Below are 18,717 nucleotides of genomic sequence, written 5' to 3' on the forward strand. Positions count from 1 at the left end.
CGTAACATCCTAGAGGCCTTATGGGAAAAGGAGATGGTGGATCCAGTCAAGTGGTTCTCTGAGCAGACTGTCAAGGACATTTGGCAGAATTCCGCATCACCAGAACTTTCAAACCAGCACCAAGACCTAACCTGGCTGGTGGTGAGAATAGCCCTGCCTGCCAGATCCTTCCTACATGCCCGGAGTCTCATCCCACCTGAATATTGCCTCGAGGTGCTGTGGTGGGGAAGAGCCGTTGTTCACCTTTTTGCGGAATGTGTCTTTGCAAAGTAGATCTGGAGAGAGATGAGGTGGTCAGGGTCAGGGTTCATCCTGAGCAGCACAGTGATGCAATACTCTGTGCTCTAAGGGTTGTTCCTAGGGGCACACACCAGCTGTCGCTGAAAGATCATCAACTCAATGAAACTTGTTGATCTTCCAATACAAAGAATTGTCCCCGACTGAGTATTGCAGACTGGCCTATGCCTTTGCAGACTTCCAAAGCCTCTGGTGCTGAAGCTTGGGCAGACACTGCAGAGGCACAATGGGGAAAGGTTGCTGACTAAGATCGTTCAGCCATAGTGAACTGAGGTGGGTAGAATTATGTAGAACTTCCTGCAGGTATGACTCACATTGAATGTATACAGTGAATATTACATGTATCATAATTGGTTAGAAGCACCTCAAGAATGCAACTTGATCAATTTAGACAACTTAAATACCTTTGCGTCATTTGTAATGACCATTTTGGAAAGTCTGTAATGTTTCTTTGACTGTATTGAAGCTCTTCAGAGTGCAACATGATCTACGTAGAAAACATTAATATTATTGCACTTTGTGTGATAGCCACTTTAAAATGTTTGTAATGTCCTTTCAGATATTTTACAAATAAAGCATATTTTTTCAAAAAAAGGGGCTGTATAAAATGCTCATTAGGCCACAGCTCGAATACTGTGTGCAGTTCTGGTCACCGCACTATAGGATGGACTTGATTGCCCTCAGGATGTTGCCTGGGCTGAAATGTTTCAGCTATGGAAAGAAGCTAGTTAGGCTGGGGTTGTTTTCCTCAGAGCAGAAATTGCTGATGGGGGGGGGGTCATGTTATGTACTCTGGGATAACACAGGCTGCAACTGGATGCAGACCTTGAAGTTAGTTCAATCAGATTTATTGAACCAGTAGTACAGTTCTCTATGAGTTTGACTCTCTGCTAACCTAAGTGTGGTTACTCTGTCTGACTGAACCAGACTAGCTCTTAGCCACGTGCTGGAGGTGTGATACTGTACATACACCCTGACTCACTCTGTAGATGTTCATCAGTGGAAAGAGGTGGAGTGTGAGTGCCTCGTGCCTTTTATAGTGAGATACCACCCCTGAATGTCCTGCCTACACATTGGTCATGTCTATGTTCATTAGCTGCCTGTCTGTGCCTGTCTATATATCATTATCTGCATGTCTGCATAGCATGACGGGGGGACCTGATCGAGGTGTAGAAAATTATGAAGGACATAGATAGGGTAGATAGGAAGGACCTTTTCCACTTAGCAGAGATATTAATAACCATGGGCATAGATTTAAAGTAAGGGGCAGGAGATTCAGAGGGAATTTGTGGAAACACATTTGGGAATCTGGATTGTGCTGCCTGAAAGGCTGGCAGAGGCGGGAACCCTCTCAACATTTAAAAGACCACTTCAAATGCCAAGCAGACAAGGCTATGGACCAAAGTGCTGGAAAATGGGATTAGAATAGATAGGTGCACAAATACAATGGACCAAATGGTCTCTTTCTGTAAAATTCTAAGACTCTTAAGTTTTCAGTGAATAACTACATTGCCCAGCTCAACACTGAGCAATTCAAATCTACAAGGACCCAAATTCAATCCTCAGTCTGTACCAAATTACCTGATTTCATCTGAAACAGCAGCAGGGATTCCAGTTAGCCTCAGCACCTTCAATCCAGGCAGTAAAATTGTCATAGGTTGCCACTCATGATTCATTCAAGCGAATTGGCTGTTTAGCACAGGGCTAAATCGCTGGCTTTGAAAGCAGACCAAGGCAGGCCAGCAGCACGGTTCGATTCCCGTAACAGCCTCCCCGAACAGGCGCCGGAATGTGGCGACTAGGGGCTTTTCACAGTAACTTCATTTGAAGCCTACTTGTGACAATAAGCGATTTTCATTTCATTTCATTTCATTCATAATTTGTGTGGGCATCATGGAAGGACAGGATTGCCCATCAGCTGCATTGCTGGCAATAAACATGTAAAGATGAGACCTTGATCTATTTAATCACATTCTTTCAGAAGACCAATTCCATTCTTTCCAGTTGTGGCCTCACATCTCTTGCTCTAGAGGAAGTGCAGATAAGGTTTACCAGACTGATTCCTGGGACTGAAGTATTGGGAGAAATTGAATCAATTAGGCTTGTACCCATTGGAGTTAGGAAGAATGACGAGGGTGGGGGGGGGGGGGAAATCTCATAGAAACCTATAAAATTCTAACAGGAATAGACTAGACAGGGTGGATACAGGAAGGATGTTCCCTATGGTGGGTGTGTCCAGAACCAGGGGTCACAGTTTAAGGATACAGGGTAGACCATTTGGGATAGAGATGAGAAATTTCTACACCCAGAGAGTGGTGAGCCAGAGAAATTAGTCACCACAGGAAGTATTGGGTGGCACGGTAGCACATTGGGTGGCACTGTTGCTTCACCGCGCCAGGGTCTCGGGTTCGATTCTTCCTTGGGTCACAGTCTGTGCAGAGTCTGCACGTTCTCCCCGTGTCTACATGGGTTTCCTCCGAGTGCTCCAGTTTCCTCCCATAAGTCCCAAAAGACGTGCTGTTAGGTGAATTCGATATTCTGAATTCTCTCTCCGTGTACCTGAACAGGCGCCGGAATGTGGCGACTAGGGGATTTTCACAGTAACTTCATTGCAGTGATAATGTAAGCCTACTTGTGACACTAGTGAAGATTATTATCATTATTATTAGTTGAGACCAAAACATTACATGTTTTCAAGAAGCAGTTAGATATAGGACAAAGGGGGTCAAAGGATATGGGGGGAAAGAGGGATTAGGCTATTGAGTTGGATTATCAGGCATGATCATAATGAATGATGGAGCAGGCATGAAGGGCCGTATGGCCTCCTCATCCTCCCATTTTCTATGTTTCTACCTCAATTCCTACCAATCGTTTTCAGCTGCAGTATGAAGACATGGATATTTTCTGTCCCAGATTTGCTTTTCAGAATCCTGAATATGAGCACCCTCCACTCCCATGCCTCAACTCCAGGCCCTTTCCAATCACAGGACCAAAAACTTCTCCAGTATCACAGCACAGGCACTATTTTCCTATCCATGCAGTGCCTCAGTCTCAATCCCATCGAACGCCAAACTGGTCTCGTCTTATCTGGGCATCCCCCACCGTCAACAATTTCCTTAGCAACCCACCCCCATTCCCCTTGCCTCGCTTCCCTAAGCAACCCAACCCCCAATCTTCTTTCTCCAAATTCCCTTAGCAACCGATCCCCAATCCTTACATCAAGTCCCTTAGCAACCCACCCCCATTCCTCTTACCCCAATTCCCTGAGCAAAGTACCCCCAACCCTCCTTGCCTCAGTACACTTAGCAACCCATCCCCGATCCTCTCTCCTCGCCCGATCGATTCTCTCGGCTCATGGCCCCGCCCCAAATCCAGATCTTGACACAGACCCCGCCCCCGGCGCCTCGGCCCCGCCTCTGGCGCTCAGACCCCGCCCACTGTCCCACCCGCCCCCCGCTCACCAGCCCCGTGCCCCGGCCTGCCCCCTCGGACCCAGCACGACCAGCTGCTCTCCCACGTCCCGCCCCTCAGACGCTCTCCCAGGCCCCGGCCCGCCCCCGCTCTCCCAGGCCCCGCCCCGGCCCGCCCCCGCTCTCCCAGGCCCCGCCCCGGCCCGCCCCCGCTCTCAGGCCCCGCCCCGGCCCGCCCCCGCTCTCAGGCCCCGCCCCGGCCCGCCCCCGCTCTCAGGCCCCGCCCCGGCCCGCCCCCGCTCTCAGGCCCCGCCCCCGCTCTCCCAGGCCCCGCCCCGGCCGCCGCTTTCCCAGGCTCCGCCCCGCCGCCGCCCCGGCTCCCAGGCCCGCCCCTCCGCCGCTCTCCCAGGCCCCGCCCCTCCGCCGCTCTCCCAGGCCCCGCCCCGGCCGCCCCGGCTCCCAGGCCCGCCCCTCCGCCGCTCTCCCAGGCCCCGCCCCTCCGCCGCTCTCCCAGGCCCCGCCCCTCCGCCGCTCTCCCAGGCCCCGCCCCTCCGCCGCTCTCCCAGGCCCCGCCCCGGCCGCCCCGGCTCCCAGGCCCGCCCCTCCGCCGCTCTCCCAGGCCCCGCCCCTCCGCCGCTCTCCCAGGCCCCGCCCCTCCGCCGCTCTCCCAGGCCCCGCCCCTCCGCCGCTCTCCCAGGCCCCGCCCCTCCGCCGCTCTCCCAGGCTCCGCCCCGCCGCCGCCCCGGCTCCCAGGCCCGCCCCTCCGCCGCTCTCCCAGGCCCGCCCCTCCGCCGCTCTCCCAGGCCCCGCCCCGGCCGCCGCTTTCCCAGGCTCCGCCCCGCCGCCGCCCCGGCTCCCAGGCCCGCCCCTCCGCCGCTCTCCCAGGCCCCGCCCCTCCGCCGCTCTCCCAGGCCCGGCCCCGGCCGCCGCTCTCCCAGGCCCCGCCGCCTCTGTTGGGTCCGCTCTGCTAGGCCATGCTGCAGATGGATGATTCTGTGGAGCCTGAGGTGGCTGTGCTCCCCACCGAGGGCATCGCGGGCCCGGGTTTCCCGGCGGGGTCCGCCGCACGAACCGAGCCGCCTCCCTCCCAGCCCGTGGTGGCCGCCGACAGCAGCTCGGAGAGCGCGGCCTCGGCAGCCCGCGGGGCCGAGACTCTGACACCGTTCAGTGTGAAGGATCCCACGCTGCAGGCCAAGATCAAGGATTACTTCGTGTTCAGGGTAAGGGCCGCCGTCCTGATCTCCCCCCCCCCCCCCCCCCCCCCAATTCAATAACCTTCATAACGACATCTTTTATACCTCAATACATACTGGTGTTTATTTTCATATTTATATATAAATTCTATAGATTTAGTTTCCGTAAAGATTAAACTTGTATAAGATATCTAAACATCATAGAATTTACAGTGCAGAAGGAGGCCATTCAGCCCATCGAGTCTACACTGGCCCTTGGAAAGAGCACCCTACCCAAGGTCAACACCTCCACCCTAACCCCGTAACTCAGTAACCCCACCTAACCTTTCTGGACACTAAGGGCAATTGATTATGGCCAATTCACCTAACAGCACGTCTTTCAGGACTTGTGGGAGGAAACCTGAGCACCCGGAGGAAACCCACGCCGCCACGGGGAGAACGTGCAGACTCCGCACAGTCACCCAAGCCGGGAATCGAACCTGGGACCCTGGAGCTGTGAAGCAACGATGCTAACCACTGTGCAACCGTGCTGTCCGTGATCTTAGATCAACCGTATTCATACTCTCATGTTTGTAGCCCCACATCTAAATCTTTGTTGCTATTTATCTATAAATCTGAATTTGGATCTGTCTAAAAGCTTTTGGCAAAGAGTCATCCAGACTCGAAACGTCAGCTCCCATCTCTCTCCACAGATGCTGCTAGACCTGCTGAGATTGTCCAAAATTTTCCATATAAGTCTATGTTTGCCTTCACTATTTGTATTTTTTTATATATCTGCATCATTATTGAATATCAATATCTCCATGTCTAAATCTATTGACCTACATTTATATCTGCAAATGTATGTATAATTCTATTTATGTCATATATGTATGGAGAAGGTACACATTTATTTACCTTTATTTTTGTATATTTTATCCACTGCAGAATTGACATTTCTTGTCCGTTGCTAATTGGCCCAAGGAGGTTATGGGGTCTCCTGGTGGCTTGACAGAACTTGAGGGGCTAGTTTGTCCACTTCAGGGATCAACCATTTGTTTTGTGGGACCAGAGTCATGTACAGATCAGACTGAGTAAGGAAAGTTTCCCTCCCTTGGGTTTTGACAATCCGACCACTTCATGATCACATTTACTAACGCCAGGTTTTTTATTGACAGATTTTTAACATGATTTGGAGTTATGCTGAATTATCACCAGTCTGGTAACATAACCACTATATCCCATTTTAATAATCTTGCAGTCTTCTAAATAACTAATTACTGTCAATATCAGACAGAACCGGTATGTTTCATTATCTGTAAACATCTGATCATATTTATTCAAATCTATATTAATTTGCCGGTCTATATTTATAGAATTTCTCTTTATCTGTATCTATCATATACAATACACACAATTTCTGAAATGTAAAACCAGACACCAGATTTTGGGCAGAGGCTGCTCACTTCACTGTCCGGGAGAGATAGACTCTTCCTCACCTTCTGATATCTATAATGCCCTGTTCAATGTTTGCTTGCCACAGATTTGAAATAAGCTGGCATATTATTTTATGTATTTTTATTCCTGTACTGGCAGCTACTGTGAAGATTTTTTTTTAAAGAGAGAGATTGTAGCATAGGCTTCTGATGAGGAATCAGTATTGGACTGTGATAACTCAAAGGAAAGATGATACAAAATGCTCTTTGAATTATTAATTGACGTGTTTAAGAGCTTGTCGCAGTGTGATCTCCTTTTCGCTTTTATCTTAATCACAGTATTTAGTTTCAGGCAGTGAGATGAGGGAATGTGAATACGAGCTGCCCATGGGTAGTTTGGGATCTCTAACATGTTTGTGACAGTTGGCTGCAAAGTTGGTCTCTCTTTTCTAAGGAACTCCCTTGGACTTACTTGCCATGTAGTTAGATCATGGCTGGTCTGTTACTCCACTCCCATTTATCTGCCTTTGCTCCATATTCCTTGAAAGACGTATCTAAAAAAAATCTTATCAATCTCACTCTTGGAAGCTCCAATTGTGGCAGCCTTTTCGATGAGAGAGTTTCAGATTTCTACTAACCCTTTCTGTGAAACTATGTGTTCTGAACATAGTTTATGCCCTCATTCTCGATTATCCCACCAGAGGAGATAGTTTCTCTGTTTCTACCCTGTTGAATCTGTTCAATATTTTTTAGCAGTTTGATCATCCGTCGCTCTTCTGCACTCAAGGAAATGCAAGGTAATTCTATGTAACCAGTCCTCGTAATTCAACCCCGCAGGAAAACTGCAGTCACCAAAGCAGTGGTTTAAGTTCTCTATTACAATAAAAATTCAGTTTAAATATGATTTTGATTCGGAAATCAGTGTTAATTTTAATTTATTAGTTTGCACAATGTGGCCGTTGCTGATAAGACCAGCATTTATTGCTCATCCTTCGTTTTCCTTGAGGAGGTTTCATGAACTGCTGCAGGTGAAGATTCTCCCACAGTTCTGTTAGATAGGGAGTTCCAGAAGGAACAGCATATATCCAAGTCACGAAGGTGTGCGACTTGGAGGGGAACTTGTAGACAGTGGTGTTCCCATGCACCTGCTGCCCTTGTCCTACGAGATGTTGGATGTCACAGGCCTGGGAGGTAGAAGACGTCTCGGTGCCTCTGATAAACCCACTGCCAAGCCTGAACGAGATCCAAGCTTTTTACTTTTTCACTGACGTTAACTAGATAAAATGCCTCTCTGAATTTGTCATTCCATTGCACCGACTGTAAGCAATGGATTGGGACTAAATACAGGCATTGATAAACTGATAGTGACCATTATCGTGGTGGGGGGGAGGGAATGTAGTGAACTCCAGGGTCCCAAGTTCGATTCTTGGCTTGGGTCACTGTCTGTGGAGTCTGCACGTTCTCCCCGCGTCTGCGTGAGTTTCATCCGGGTGCTCCGATTTCCTCCCACATGTCCTGAAAGACGTGCTGTTAGGTAATTTTGACATTCTGAATTCTCCCTCTGTGAACCCGAACAGGTTCCGGAATGTGGCAACTAGGGGCTTTTCATAGTAACTTCATTGCAGTGTCAATGTAAGCCCACTTGTGACAATAAAGATTATTATTATGATGTCGATGGACTTTCAGAAAGCCTGTGTCAAGGTTCTTCACAGGTAACTTGGAGAGGATGGAGGGGTATCGATTAGTGGTGTAGCAAATTGGATTAAAAAGTTAGTTGGGAAACAAGTAGGGGTTAAGGGTGGTTTCTCAGAGTGTTTGGAATTGGTTAATGATGCATTTAGAATATTTCTGTTCCTGTGACATGAGTGACATCAAATCATTTACATGTAGGGCCAGAGAGATGAGTGTCCAAATTTGCAGACGATACTCAAATAGGAAATATAATAAATATTCTGAGGATCAAACAAAGCTGCAAAGGTATATTGATTAAATGGTGGAATGGGCACAAAGTGGCAAACAGAATTCAACTTGATTAACTGGGGACCCGAGTGGCAGTCACTCTTTGTTCTTTCGGCACTAGGAAGCGCTGAGTATTTTGGCCAAGGGTGGTATGACCGGTACAGACTTGGAGGGCCGAAGGACGTGTTCTTGCGCTATATTGTTCTTTGTTCTCACGTCCAGTCAACTAGCTTGCAGGCACTTGTCATATCGTTTCAGACAAATTGAATGGCGTCTGTGGCCAGGTACAATGGAACCATAGGAATGATTTAACAAGGAGCCAGAAAACAACATCACCAGTTATCCTCACTCGTGGACTGACAGTCACCTCTTCTTCTAAGGCCCATGACCGCTATCATTCTCCTTGTGTCTCTTTGACTTTATTCACAGGCTAACTGGGCTGTTCCTTTGCTGGTCCGTTTCATTCCAAGCAGCCATTGCTAGTGGACAAGCTGTAAAGACCTTGATAGAAGTTTCTCAAATGCTCTCTGAAATGGAAGACAGTTAGGGATGAGCAGTAAATGCTAGCCCAGCCACAACCCATAAATGAATTTTTTCGAAAAGATGGATGGTTGTAGGTTGATCTTGACATCGTAGTTTACCACCCAGCATTTAACATCTTGTTAAAATTCGTCTTGGCACAGTTTCTCACCACAAACGTTCTCTCTTTTCTGTAGCCAGGGACCATTGAACGGGCTGTTTCTGATATTCGATCTATCGCCATGCCAACAGAGGATGGAGGTGTGCAGAGTGTGTGGCTACTAACTGAGTAAGTGATGGAACTTGTGACACTTTCACAAGTGGTATTGCATGCTGCTATATCCATGGTTGTTAGTACTGTTACCAGTATTGTAACATTAAACAGTTCATTGCAACTTTCACTTCTAGTTTGTCAAGTTTAGCATTAGACACAGAGTCATGATGTTGAACAAGCTTTTGCGCGATGTATCTTGCAGTTCGAGCGTAAAACCCAGGATCTAGCGAGTGAGGTGGCACCATCTAGTGGAAAAATATCAACACTACTTTCAAATATATACACACACACTGTCTAATTTGATTTATTTCCATTGTATTAAAATAGGATGCCCAATGACATGGTATATTTGCTCACTCAGTTAGACCTAATGTTGCTTTGGTGGATTTCACAAGGAGTTGCAATGCAGTGACTTAATGCCAAGTGGCAGCATGTTCATTGAAGGAAGGAACGCCATATCAAGTAAGCAAAGCTCGGTTGTGAGCTTCACATTATTGCCATCCTTCAGTTAAGATGATGACCAAAGATCCTGCTCGTCTGTTCCAGTGGTTCAGCATGATGTAAAATCCCCAATTTGGACAGAGGGTTTTCCTGCAAGGTTCAGATCTCAGCTGGAACCTTAAAAAAAAACACCCCGGTTGACCAATTCATCGTATTGCTATTTGTAGGGTGTCGCTGATTTTTAAAAAAATCTCTAAGCATTGCTGGCATTTATTATCTCCACGTCTGTCAGTATCAGTGTGTTCGTGAATTAGCCAGTGGTAAGTGCCTTTGGTGCTTGCCACAAACTCTGTTCCTAAGTCACCCAATCCATCCCTTTCCTCGGCAGCTGTCTGAAGCTGAAATGGACTGTCTGCGACATCTCTTTTTGACAAGCTTTTGGTCATTTGTCCTAATAGCCCTTAATGTAGCTTGGTGTCAAATTGTATTTGATGAGATTCCTGTGAAGATCCTCGGGATATTTCATTACATTAAGGATGTTGGTGGTGTTTTAAAAAAATCTTTTTATTGGCATTTTCAAGATTATATACATTGGCATTCGTTTTCATTTATTGTACAGTACAAAAAGGCTTTTTCTTGGGATGCTCTATTTACAGTCTGTCGCCATCTGACTCGGCGTATAATCCTCCCTAACCGCCCGCCCACCCCCCTGTGCCCTCCTTGATCGATCCGGGTGGCATTCCTCCTTCTCCTCTTTTCAACCCCCCTCCTTTCTTTTCTCCCCCCGTCTGCTTCGGCCATGTCCATATTGTGGATTGGGGGTGGGGGGGACAAATTGCCCCCATGTTGTAAGGAAGCCTTCCTCCGATCATCGGATGGCGTACTTGATCTTCTCCAGGAGGAGAAATTCCAATAGGTCTGCCAGCCAGTCTGCAGCTGTGGGTGGTGCTGCATATCGCCAGCCGAGCAGGATTCTCCGGCTTGCGATTAGGGAAGCGAATGCTAGAGTGTCGGCCCTCTTCCCCATGTGTAGCTCTGGCTGCTCTGACACGCAGACGGGCTGTTTAGCACAGGGCTAAATCGCTGGCTTTGAAAGCAGAGCAAGGCAGGCCAGCAGCATGGTTCGATTCCCGTAACAGCCTCCCTGAACAGACGCCGGAATGTGGCGACTAGGGGCTTTTCACAGTAACTTCATTTGAAGCCTACTTGTGACAATAAGCGATTTTCATTTCATTTTCATTTCATTTCACACCACATTTGGGCATGGCTTCACCCTCACCCCCACAACCTTGGACATTGCCTCGGAGAAGGCTGTCCAGAACCCAGCAAGTTTGTGACAAGGCCAGAACATGTGGGTGTGGTTGGCCAGGCCCCTCTGGCTCTGTTCACATTTGCCCTTCCCCTCCGGGAAGAACCTGCACATTCGGGTTCTGGTCAGGTGTGCTCTGTGCACTACTTTGAACTGCATGAGACTGAGCTTTGCGCAGGAGAAGGTGGAGTTGGCCCTGCTCAGTGCTTTGCTCCAGAGACCCCCAACCCACTTCTGTCCCCAGTTCGTTCCCCCATTTCCATCTGGTCTCTTCCAGTGGTATTCGGGCTCTGTCCAGTAGCTGTCCGTATATTTCCCCGCAGAGCCCCCCCTTCTTTACTGTCCGTGTTCATCAGATCCTCTAATAGTGTGATCTTCGGGGCCAAGGGGTACCCTACTGTCTCTTTGTGGAGGAAGTGTTTTATTTGTAGGTGTCTCATTTCCTGTCCTGTCGGTAGTTCCCACTCCTCATCAGTTTGTTCAGGGTCACTAGTCAGCATTCCCCAGTCCTGTCTTCATTTATAAAAAGTTGTATCCAGCATGGCTGGAGGGAATCTGTGGTTACCGCAAATGGGGGTCACAGGGAACATCTTGATCATCCTGAAGTGCTGTCTTAATTGGCCCCACGTTTTCAGTGTGGCTGCTACCACTGGGCTGGATGTGTATTTTGCCGAGGGGGATGGGAGTGCTGCTAGGGCTCGGAGGGTCGTCCCTTGCAGGAGGCCTCCTCCATCCATACCCACTCCGAGTTGGGTTCGTGCACCCATCCCCTCACCTTTCTGCTGTTGCTGCCCAATGGTAATATTGCAGGTTTGGCAGTGCCATGGCCTCCCTTAATTTTCCTCCTTTGTAGTGTTGATTTGGGGACTCTTGGATTCTTGCTCCCTCACACAAACACCATAATTAAGCTCTCTATGTTTTGGAAGAAGGCCTTGGGGATGAAGATCGGTATGGATCTAACCAGGAAGAGGAACCTCGGCAGCACATTAATTTTGATCATCTGAACTCTTCCCGCCAGGGAGAGTGGGAGTGTGTCCCAACTTTGTAGGTCCTTTTTTACTTCCTCCACCAGGCTAGTCAGGTTCCACTTGTGGATCTGTGACCAGTCTCTGGCTATTTGGATCCCCAGGTATCAGAATTTATTTTGCGCTATTTTAAACGGGAGTCCCTCCAGCTCTGTCCCCGTCCCCCCCATTTGGGTTCGCTGGGAATGCCTCACGTTTGCCCAGGTTGAGTTTGTAACCTTAGAAGGTTTCACACTCTTTCAGGATCTGCATGATTACTTTCAGTCCTTCCTGTGGCTTTGAGACGTACAGGAGCAGTGCTCTCTGTCTCCTCTTTGAATGCCCCTCCAGCATTTTGCATCCCACAGGGCTATCGCCAGGGGTTCGATTGCTGGTGCAAACGGGAACAGGGACAAGGGGCATCCCTGCCTTGTGCCTCTTTGTAGCTGGAAATATTCAGAGCTGGTGGTATTGGTTCGAAAGCTTTGGGAGCTTTGTACAGGAGTCTCACCCAGGCGGCGAATCCTGCTCCTAACCCAAACCGTTCCAGTACCTTGAGGAGGTACTTCCATTCGACTCTGTCAAAGTCCTTTTCTGCGTTCAGGGAGACGATCACCTCCGGTGTTCTCTCCCCAGGGGGGGGGCCTTATTATATTCAACAACTGACTGATGTTCGCAATGAGCTGCCTACCCTTGACAAAGCCCATTTAGTCCTCTGCAACCACTTCTGGTACACAGCTTTCAAGCCTTTTAGCCAAGACCTTTGCGAGAATTTTTGCATCCACATTTGCCAGGGCTTCCGCCTCGCCTCATAGTCTGCTGGTCCGTCCACTCGTGGCTCTCATCATAGATTATCATAGAATTTACAGCGCAGAAGGAGGCCATTCGGCCCATCAAGTCTGCACCGGCTCTTGGAAAGAGCACCCTACCCAAGGTCAACACCTCCACTCTATCCCCATAACCCAGTAACTCCACCCAACACTAAGGGCAATTTTGGACACGAAGGGCAATTTATCATGGCCAATCCACCTAACCTGCACATCTTTGGACTGTGGGAGGAAACCGGAGCACCCGGAGAAAACCCACGCACACACGGGGAGAACGTGTAGACTCCGCACAGACAGCGGCCCAAGCCGGAATTGAACCTGGGACCCTGGAGCTGTGAAGCAATTGTGCTATCCACAACGCAACCGTCTTGCCCCTTTCCGCCGCTTCTACCTTCTCGCCGGCTCTTTGAACTGCCGGTTGCCGGCATCTTCCTTTCCCCTCCATTGCAGTTCTCACCTTCTGGGTTTGGGAGAGTTTTGGGATGCTTTTTGGGCCAAAAATCTCAAAACATTCACTATTTTGGGTCCGATTGGGAGGGGAGCCACCTGATGTGCGACCAGCACATCACCACCACCAGAAGTCTTGAACGCATAAGTTTTGTTTGTTAGTTGTGAATGAACAAGAAACAATACTGCGTGCTGAAAACAGATAAAATACCACCTCCATCCTTTTGTTGTGGGGCTTTTCACCAGTTTATAGTGTAAGGTATTAGCCAGCCCAATAAACCACTGTCATGGTAGCATAGCTAGGATATGTGTACATACACATGGTTACATGTAATAATGTATAGACATCAGGCACAGGCAGGCTCCGGTTCAGTTACGATGCCCTCCACTGTCTCAAATCCTGCCAATGGTCAGTTTCTACACTTGCGCTTAGTATTGGTGAGGTGCTGGGAGGAAGCTGTATTTCAACAGGACTGGGTGTATTCTAAAGAGGGGAGAAACCTCCAGGTTAGGGGAAATCGACCAAATTGTGATTTCCATGGTGTGAAAAATGTTTTCAATTATTTATTTGTACTTTTTTTAAAACATGAATTTTTCCCCATCACGTTGCAGGATTGACCATTGGAACAACGAGAAGGAACGTCTCGTACTGATCACCGAGCGATCCCTGCTGCTCTGTAAATATGACTTCATCAGCCTCATCTGCCGACAGGTTATTCGAATTTCACTCAACGCAGTAGACACCATTTCAATTGGAGAGTTTCTGTTTCCTCCAAAGTCTCTGAACAAGTCAGTACGACAGTGAAATCTTTGTTTTACCAGTGTTTTTGCCCCATTGTATTACAGCAAATTCAGAAGCGTTAGCCTCTTACTTGCCCGTTCCTTTGCAAAAGCACCCTACTTATCAGCCCAAACAAACTCAGATTAGTCCATCCACCCTCCAAAATATTTTTATTCTTCCATATTAAGCCACAAATATTACTTCCAAGAGGCATACTGTACTACTTTTAAGTGGTGGCATCATTCACCCAGTTTGTTTCCACAGGAGAGAGGGACATGGACTTCGTGTTCAGTGGGACAAGCGGGATAGACCTTCCTTTATTAACCGCTGGAATCCATGGTCAACTGACATGCCATATGCCACCTTCACTGAACACCCTATGGCAAATGTAGATGAGAAGATTGCATCCCTCTGCCAGGTAAGAAGCATTCAACCTGGTAATAAGTAAGCTTGGGTGTGACATGGCACCTTTGCACATAATACTACTTCCTACATGAGGCATCTAGTATGGCCTATTGCCTGAACTCTAATTTGGCATAAAGATCCTGGAGGTCAGCTTGCTATAGATGCAGACTGTTGAATCAGGCAGTGATGGAGAGCTTACGTAGAATTTCATAGAGAAATATTACAATTAGCCTTTTGGCTCAACTGGTCCATGTGGGTAAATATGCTTGTGAGGCTCCTCCATCCCTCTTAGTTTAACCCTGTCAGTATGTCTTTCTGTTCCTTTCACCCCCTTGGGCTTATCTGATTTCCCCTTAAATGCATTGGCTTCTTCTTGCAATAGTTATTTGATTCACAACCAAATGAATTCAAGTGGGATCAGTCTGACCAAAATGTTCAATTGTATATTGATCACAGGACACGGGCATGTGCACGTTGGCTTAGTAGAAAGTGTGCCATTATGCAAGAGTAATCATAAGGGTACTTCCTCTTTCAGTGCAAGATGATGTTTTAGTTAACAAGGTTCAGCTGTTGAATTATTTTCCAATGCACACTAGCTCGTCAGTGACCATTCTTAAAGTAAGTTGACATTTGGTGGCTTTTCTATACTGTGACAGTCTCTCTATTAAATTTCAGTTGGAGAATTTTAAGACTCAATTCATCCAAGCTGTGAAGAAGGCTCACAAAGAGGCACCACTGCCAGGCCGGGCCAACGGAGTGCTGATCCTGGAGCGGCCCCTTCTCATCCAGACCTATATTGGCCTAATGTCTTTCATTAACAATGAAGCCAAACTGGGCTATTCGATGTCAAGAGGGACAATTGGATTTTAAACTAAAAGTTTTAAGCTTTGTTGTGCCCAGTCAGTAGAATCGTCCTCCCCCTATATGGTATTTTACATTGCCTCTTTCTATTAATCCAACCTTCAGTTGGGCACTGGGCAGTTTTGATTGCAAATTGTCATGGAGTTGGATATATGAGGCAAGTTTGCATTCTAGCCTAAAAGCACATTCTATATACTGCAGCATGTGGTACAGTGTCATTTTTAAAAACAAATTGCTTCACAATGATTGCATACTATTCACAAGAAAATATAGCATTGCAATCTGGAAAATGATGAGCACTGTGTCGTGCTTGTATTGTGGGCCCGTTATCGTTTTTGATGACCTGCTTACTGTGCTTGAGCATTTGTGCTTTGGAAACCTAATGGAAACTGAGCATGTCAGTGGGGTGGAAGGCTATGATGTCCAGCAGGAGCCTGAGGAAATGAAGCCCTGTGCTTTTATGAAGAGAACGTGCATGTTGTAGTAAGTTGCTACACTATCCTTTCACCTTCAAATATGGCCCAATCGTAGTTTCTCTTATTTGAAGAAAGGTGAATGCCATAATTCAGATACAATCCAGATTGTGGGAATATCTTCTCCAATCGTTGTCCCATAACAAAAGGAGTCCAAACAGTCTCACACAAGTGTGCTGCAGCTGTAAAACAACAGATTCAGTCAGGACTTCCCAAGGGAATGCAATTACTAAAGCTGCGCAGTCTGAAATGATGGCCAGGTGCTATGCTGCAAGAGCACATTTTGGTGAGTGGGTGGGGGGGGTTGGACTGGACTTGAGGTCATTAACGTTCAGAATTGCAGATAATTTCACACATGAATGAAAATTCTCATGATGCTATTAAAGCTCAAGTTAAATGTCTTGCCTAGTTTGACAGGCCCAGTATTGACTAGCTCAGCTGTGCCTTTAAGTAGCCATATTACTTATCATTATTAAAGTCTGCTTTGATCTAATTGGCAGATTGCAGTAGAATTTGAATAAGTCTTGTGCAAATACTGAAAACCCATAAGTATTGAGTACCAGGTGTTATAAATTTTCAGAAATCTTGGGTTGTGATTTTCCATCCTTTTGCAATTTGAAATGTAATTCAAACAGTTGAAATCACCAGCTGAATGCAAGCTATAACAAGGCGAGAGCCACTTACCTTTTTAAAACCAGCAATTTTAATTTGTGAGCCACTTTTTTTTAAAGCCACTGGTGCTTCACTGAGGTAAAATAATTACATTAAAACATGGTCGATGTGCCAGTATCACAAGGTAATCCAGAAATAATGTAATTTATTATAAGGTAACTATTACCATTTTATAACAGGGTGGAGTTGTACAATAAACAGCTCTTAACAAGGGCTGGAGTTTCTCGCTCATTCTAAATGCTGACTAATAGTGGTGCAGTGATTATGCTACTGGACTAGCAAACTTCCCACAAGTAGTTATGAAATTAAATTCAAAAAAATCGGGAAGTGGTGGAGTGGCACAATAAGTGACTACGAAAACTGTTGATAAAAAAACCCAATGTGGTTCACTTTCAGGGAAGGAATCCTGACCCAGTCAGGCATCTGGTCCAAGACCAGTGCTTTACAAACCTTTTCTCATTTTGAGGCTTCAAAATTGCTATAATGCCAGAGTGGATTAGGTTTTCTTGAGGGGGGGGGGGGGGGAGGGGAAGCTTGTTTAAACTGTTCTTTGGCTTCTTTAGGAGCAGTTATCAGGCCTCGAAGTTCAGTAAGTTAGGCCATGCCCACCATTTGAAAAATAAATGCTGGGTTTAAAGAGGCTTTGCAGTTTTTAGCAATCAGTCCAAGTTCCACATCAGCCATTGATGGCTTGGAGCTCTTGACCTTCGGGGAAGCCCTGTCCTGGACTGGATAGTTAATTTGCTCTAAAGTGCATCCAGCAAGTCATGCAGTTCTAGACAAATTACTACAAAACAAACTTCCACCCCTTCAGACTAATTAGCAAAGCCTCAACAACCTATCAAACATTTAAAACAGCAAATAACATTACACTGCTGCAAATCGTCACTGCTGCTCAATAACTGCCAGTCACTCATTGGCTGCATCTGACAAACATTCCAACCTTCATTGCAAATTCAATTAAGCTATTAAATGTATCTGTTACTCAAAAATAACTAATTTAAAGACTAGGCAATGAGTCAAAAATGAGAATCTGGGGCGAAATTCTCCCGAAACGACGCGATGTCCGCCGACTGGCGCCCAAAATGGCGCCAATCAGACGGGCATCGCGCCGCCCCAAAGGTGCGGAATGCTCCACATCTTTGGGGGCTGAGCCCCAACATTGAGGGGCTAGGCCGACGCCGGAGGAATTTCCGCCCCGCCAGCTGGCGGAAACGGCCTTTGTTGCCCCGCCAGCTGGCGCGGAAATGACATGTCGGGGCGGCGCATGCGCGGGAGCGTCAGTGGCCGCTGACAGTTTCCCGCGCATGCGCAGCGGAGGGAGTCTCTTCCGCCTCCGCCATGGTGGAGACCGTGGCGGAGGTGGAAGGGAAAGAGTGCCCCGATCGCGGGCCAGGCCACCGTGGGGGCACCCCCCGGGGCCAGATCGGCCCACCCCCCCCCCCCCCCCCGGACCCCGGAGCCCGCCCACGCCGCCTTGTCCCGCCGGTAAATAGGTGCTTTAATTTACACCGGCGGGACAGGCAATTTATCGGCGGGACTTCGGCCCATCCGGGCCGGAGAATCGAGCGGGGGGGGCCCGCCAACCGGCGCGGCGCGATTCCCGCCCCCGCCGAATCTCCGGTGCCGGAGACTTTGGCAACCGGCGGGGGCGGGATTCACGGCAGCCCCCAGCGATTCTCCGACCCGGCGGGGGGTCGGAGAATGACGCCCCTTTATTCTGTTAACCATACCCAGATGGTAATTGCTCCCTCAGTATGACTTAAACAGGCAGCAATTTGGGGGCGGCGGTGGTGCAGGCTCTTCACAATACAAATTCCACGTTTTAGGGTCTTGACACTTTTGCAAACCTGTCACAGGTAGCTCTGGTGTCAGTGGTCGAATGTTCAGCTATGTACAATGATTTCCGTCAATTAAAAAATAATGAAGCATGCACATTAAATCCAGAAACTGGGGATGATTGAGAAAATATGCTTGTGACTGAAAGTGCAGTAATAACTATAATCCAATCTTTAAGTGTTTTTCTGTATTTTAAAGCCATCACAATTGCTAATAAAAACTGTATAAATATGCAAAATTATTATATGTAGTTATTTTTCAGATTTGATGAATAAGTGGTATATGAGAATTAAATTTAAAAAGCCTTAAAACCCAGAGCTTACTCAGTCTTATGGTCGGGATCAAATATTTCATTGCCATTGGACCTTGGGTGGAGATTAAATCTCTCTAAAATCTTCCACCCTATTTGACATATTGACACATTTTCCCTGCCCCCCCCCCCCCCCTCCTCACTATTTTGAAGAAAATGTAGTTCTGATCCTATTCAAAGCGCATTAACTTTCTACTGGTGTTCTCCTATATTCATTGTCCAGGATTATTTAATTCAACTTTATCTATACCTTTCATTGTTTTGAAGAACCATTTCATCTT

The 18,717-nt window shown here is 47.5% G+C and overlaps 1 protein-coding gene across 1 annotated transcript; it reads left to right on the plus strand.

Moving 5' to 3' along the window:
- The first annotated feature begins 4,592 nt into the window (after positions 1-4,592).
- tprg1l (tumor protein p63 regulated 1-like) lies at positions 4,593-18,364 on the plus strand. Its single transcript, XM_072478035.1, has 5 exons — positions 4,593-4,927; positions 8,991-9,082; positions 13,708-13,884; positions 14,141-14,294; positions 14,957-18,364. The coding sequence occupies exons 1-5, from the start codon at positions 4,682-4,684 to the stop codon at positions 15,149-15,151; spliced, it is 864 nt and encodes a 287-aa protein (XP_072334136.1). The 5' UTR covers positions 4,593-4,681; the 3' UTR covers positions 15,152-18,364.
- Positions 18,365-18,717: the final 353 nt, after the last annotated feature.

This window comes from Scyliorhinus torazame, chromosome 16, assembly GCF_047496885.1.
Source record: "Scyliorhinus torazame isolate Kashiwa2021f chromosome 16, sScyTor2.1, whole genome shotgun sequence".
NCBI classification, from domain to species: Eukaryota; Metazoa; Chordata; class Chondrichthyes; order Carcharhiniformes; family Scyliorhinidae; genus Scyliorhinus; species Scyliorhinus torazame.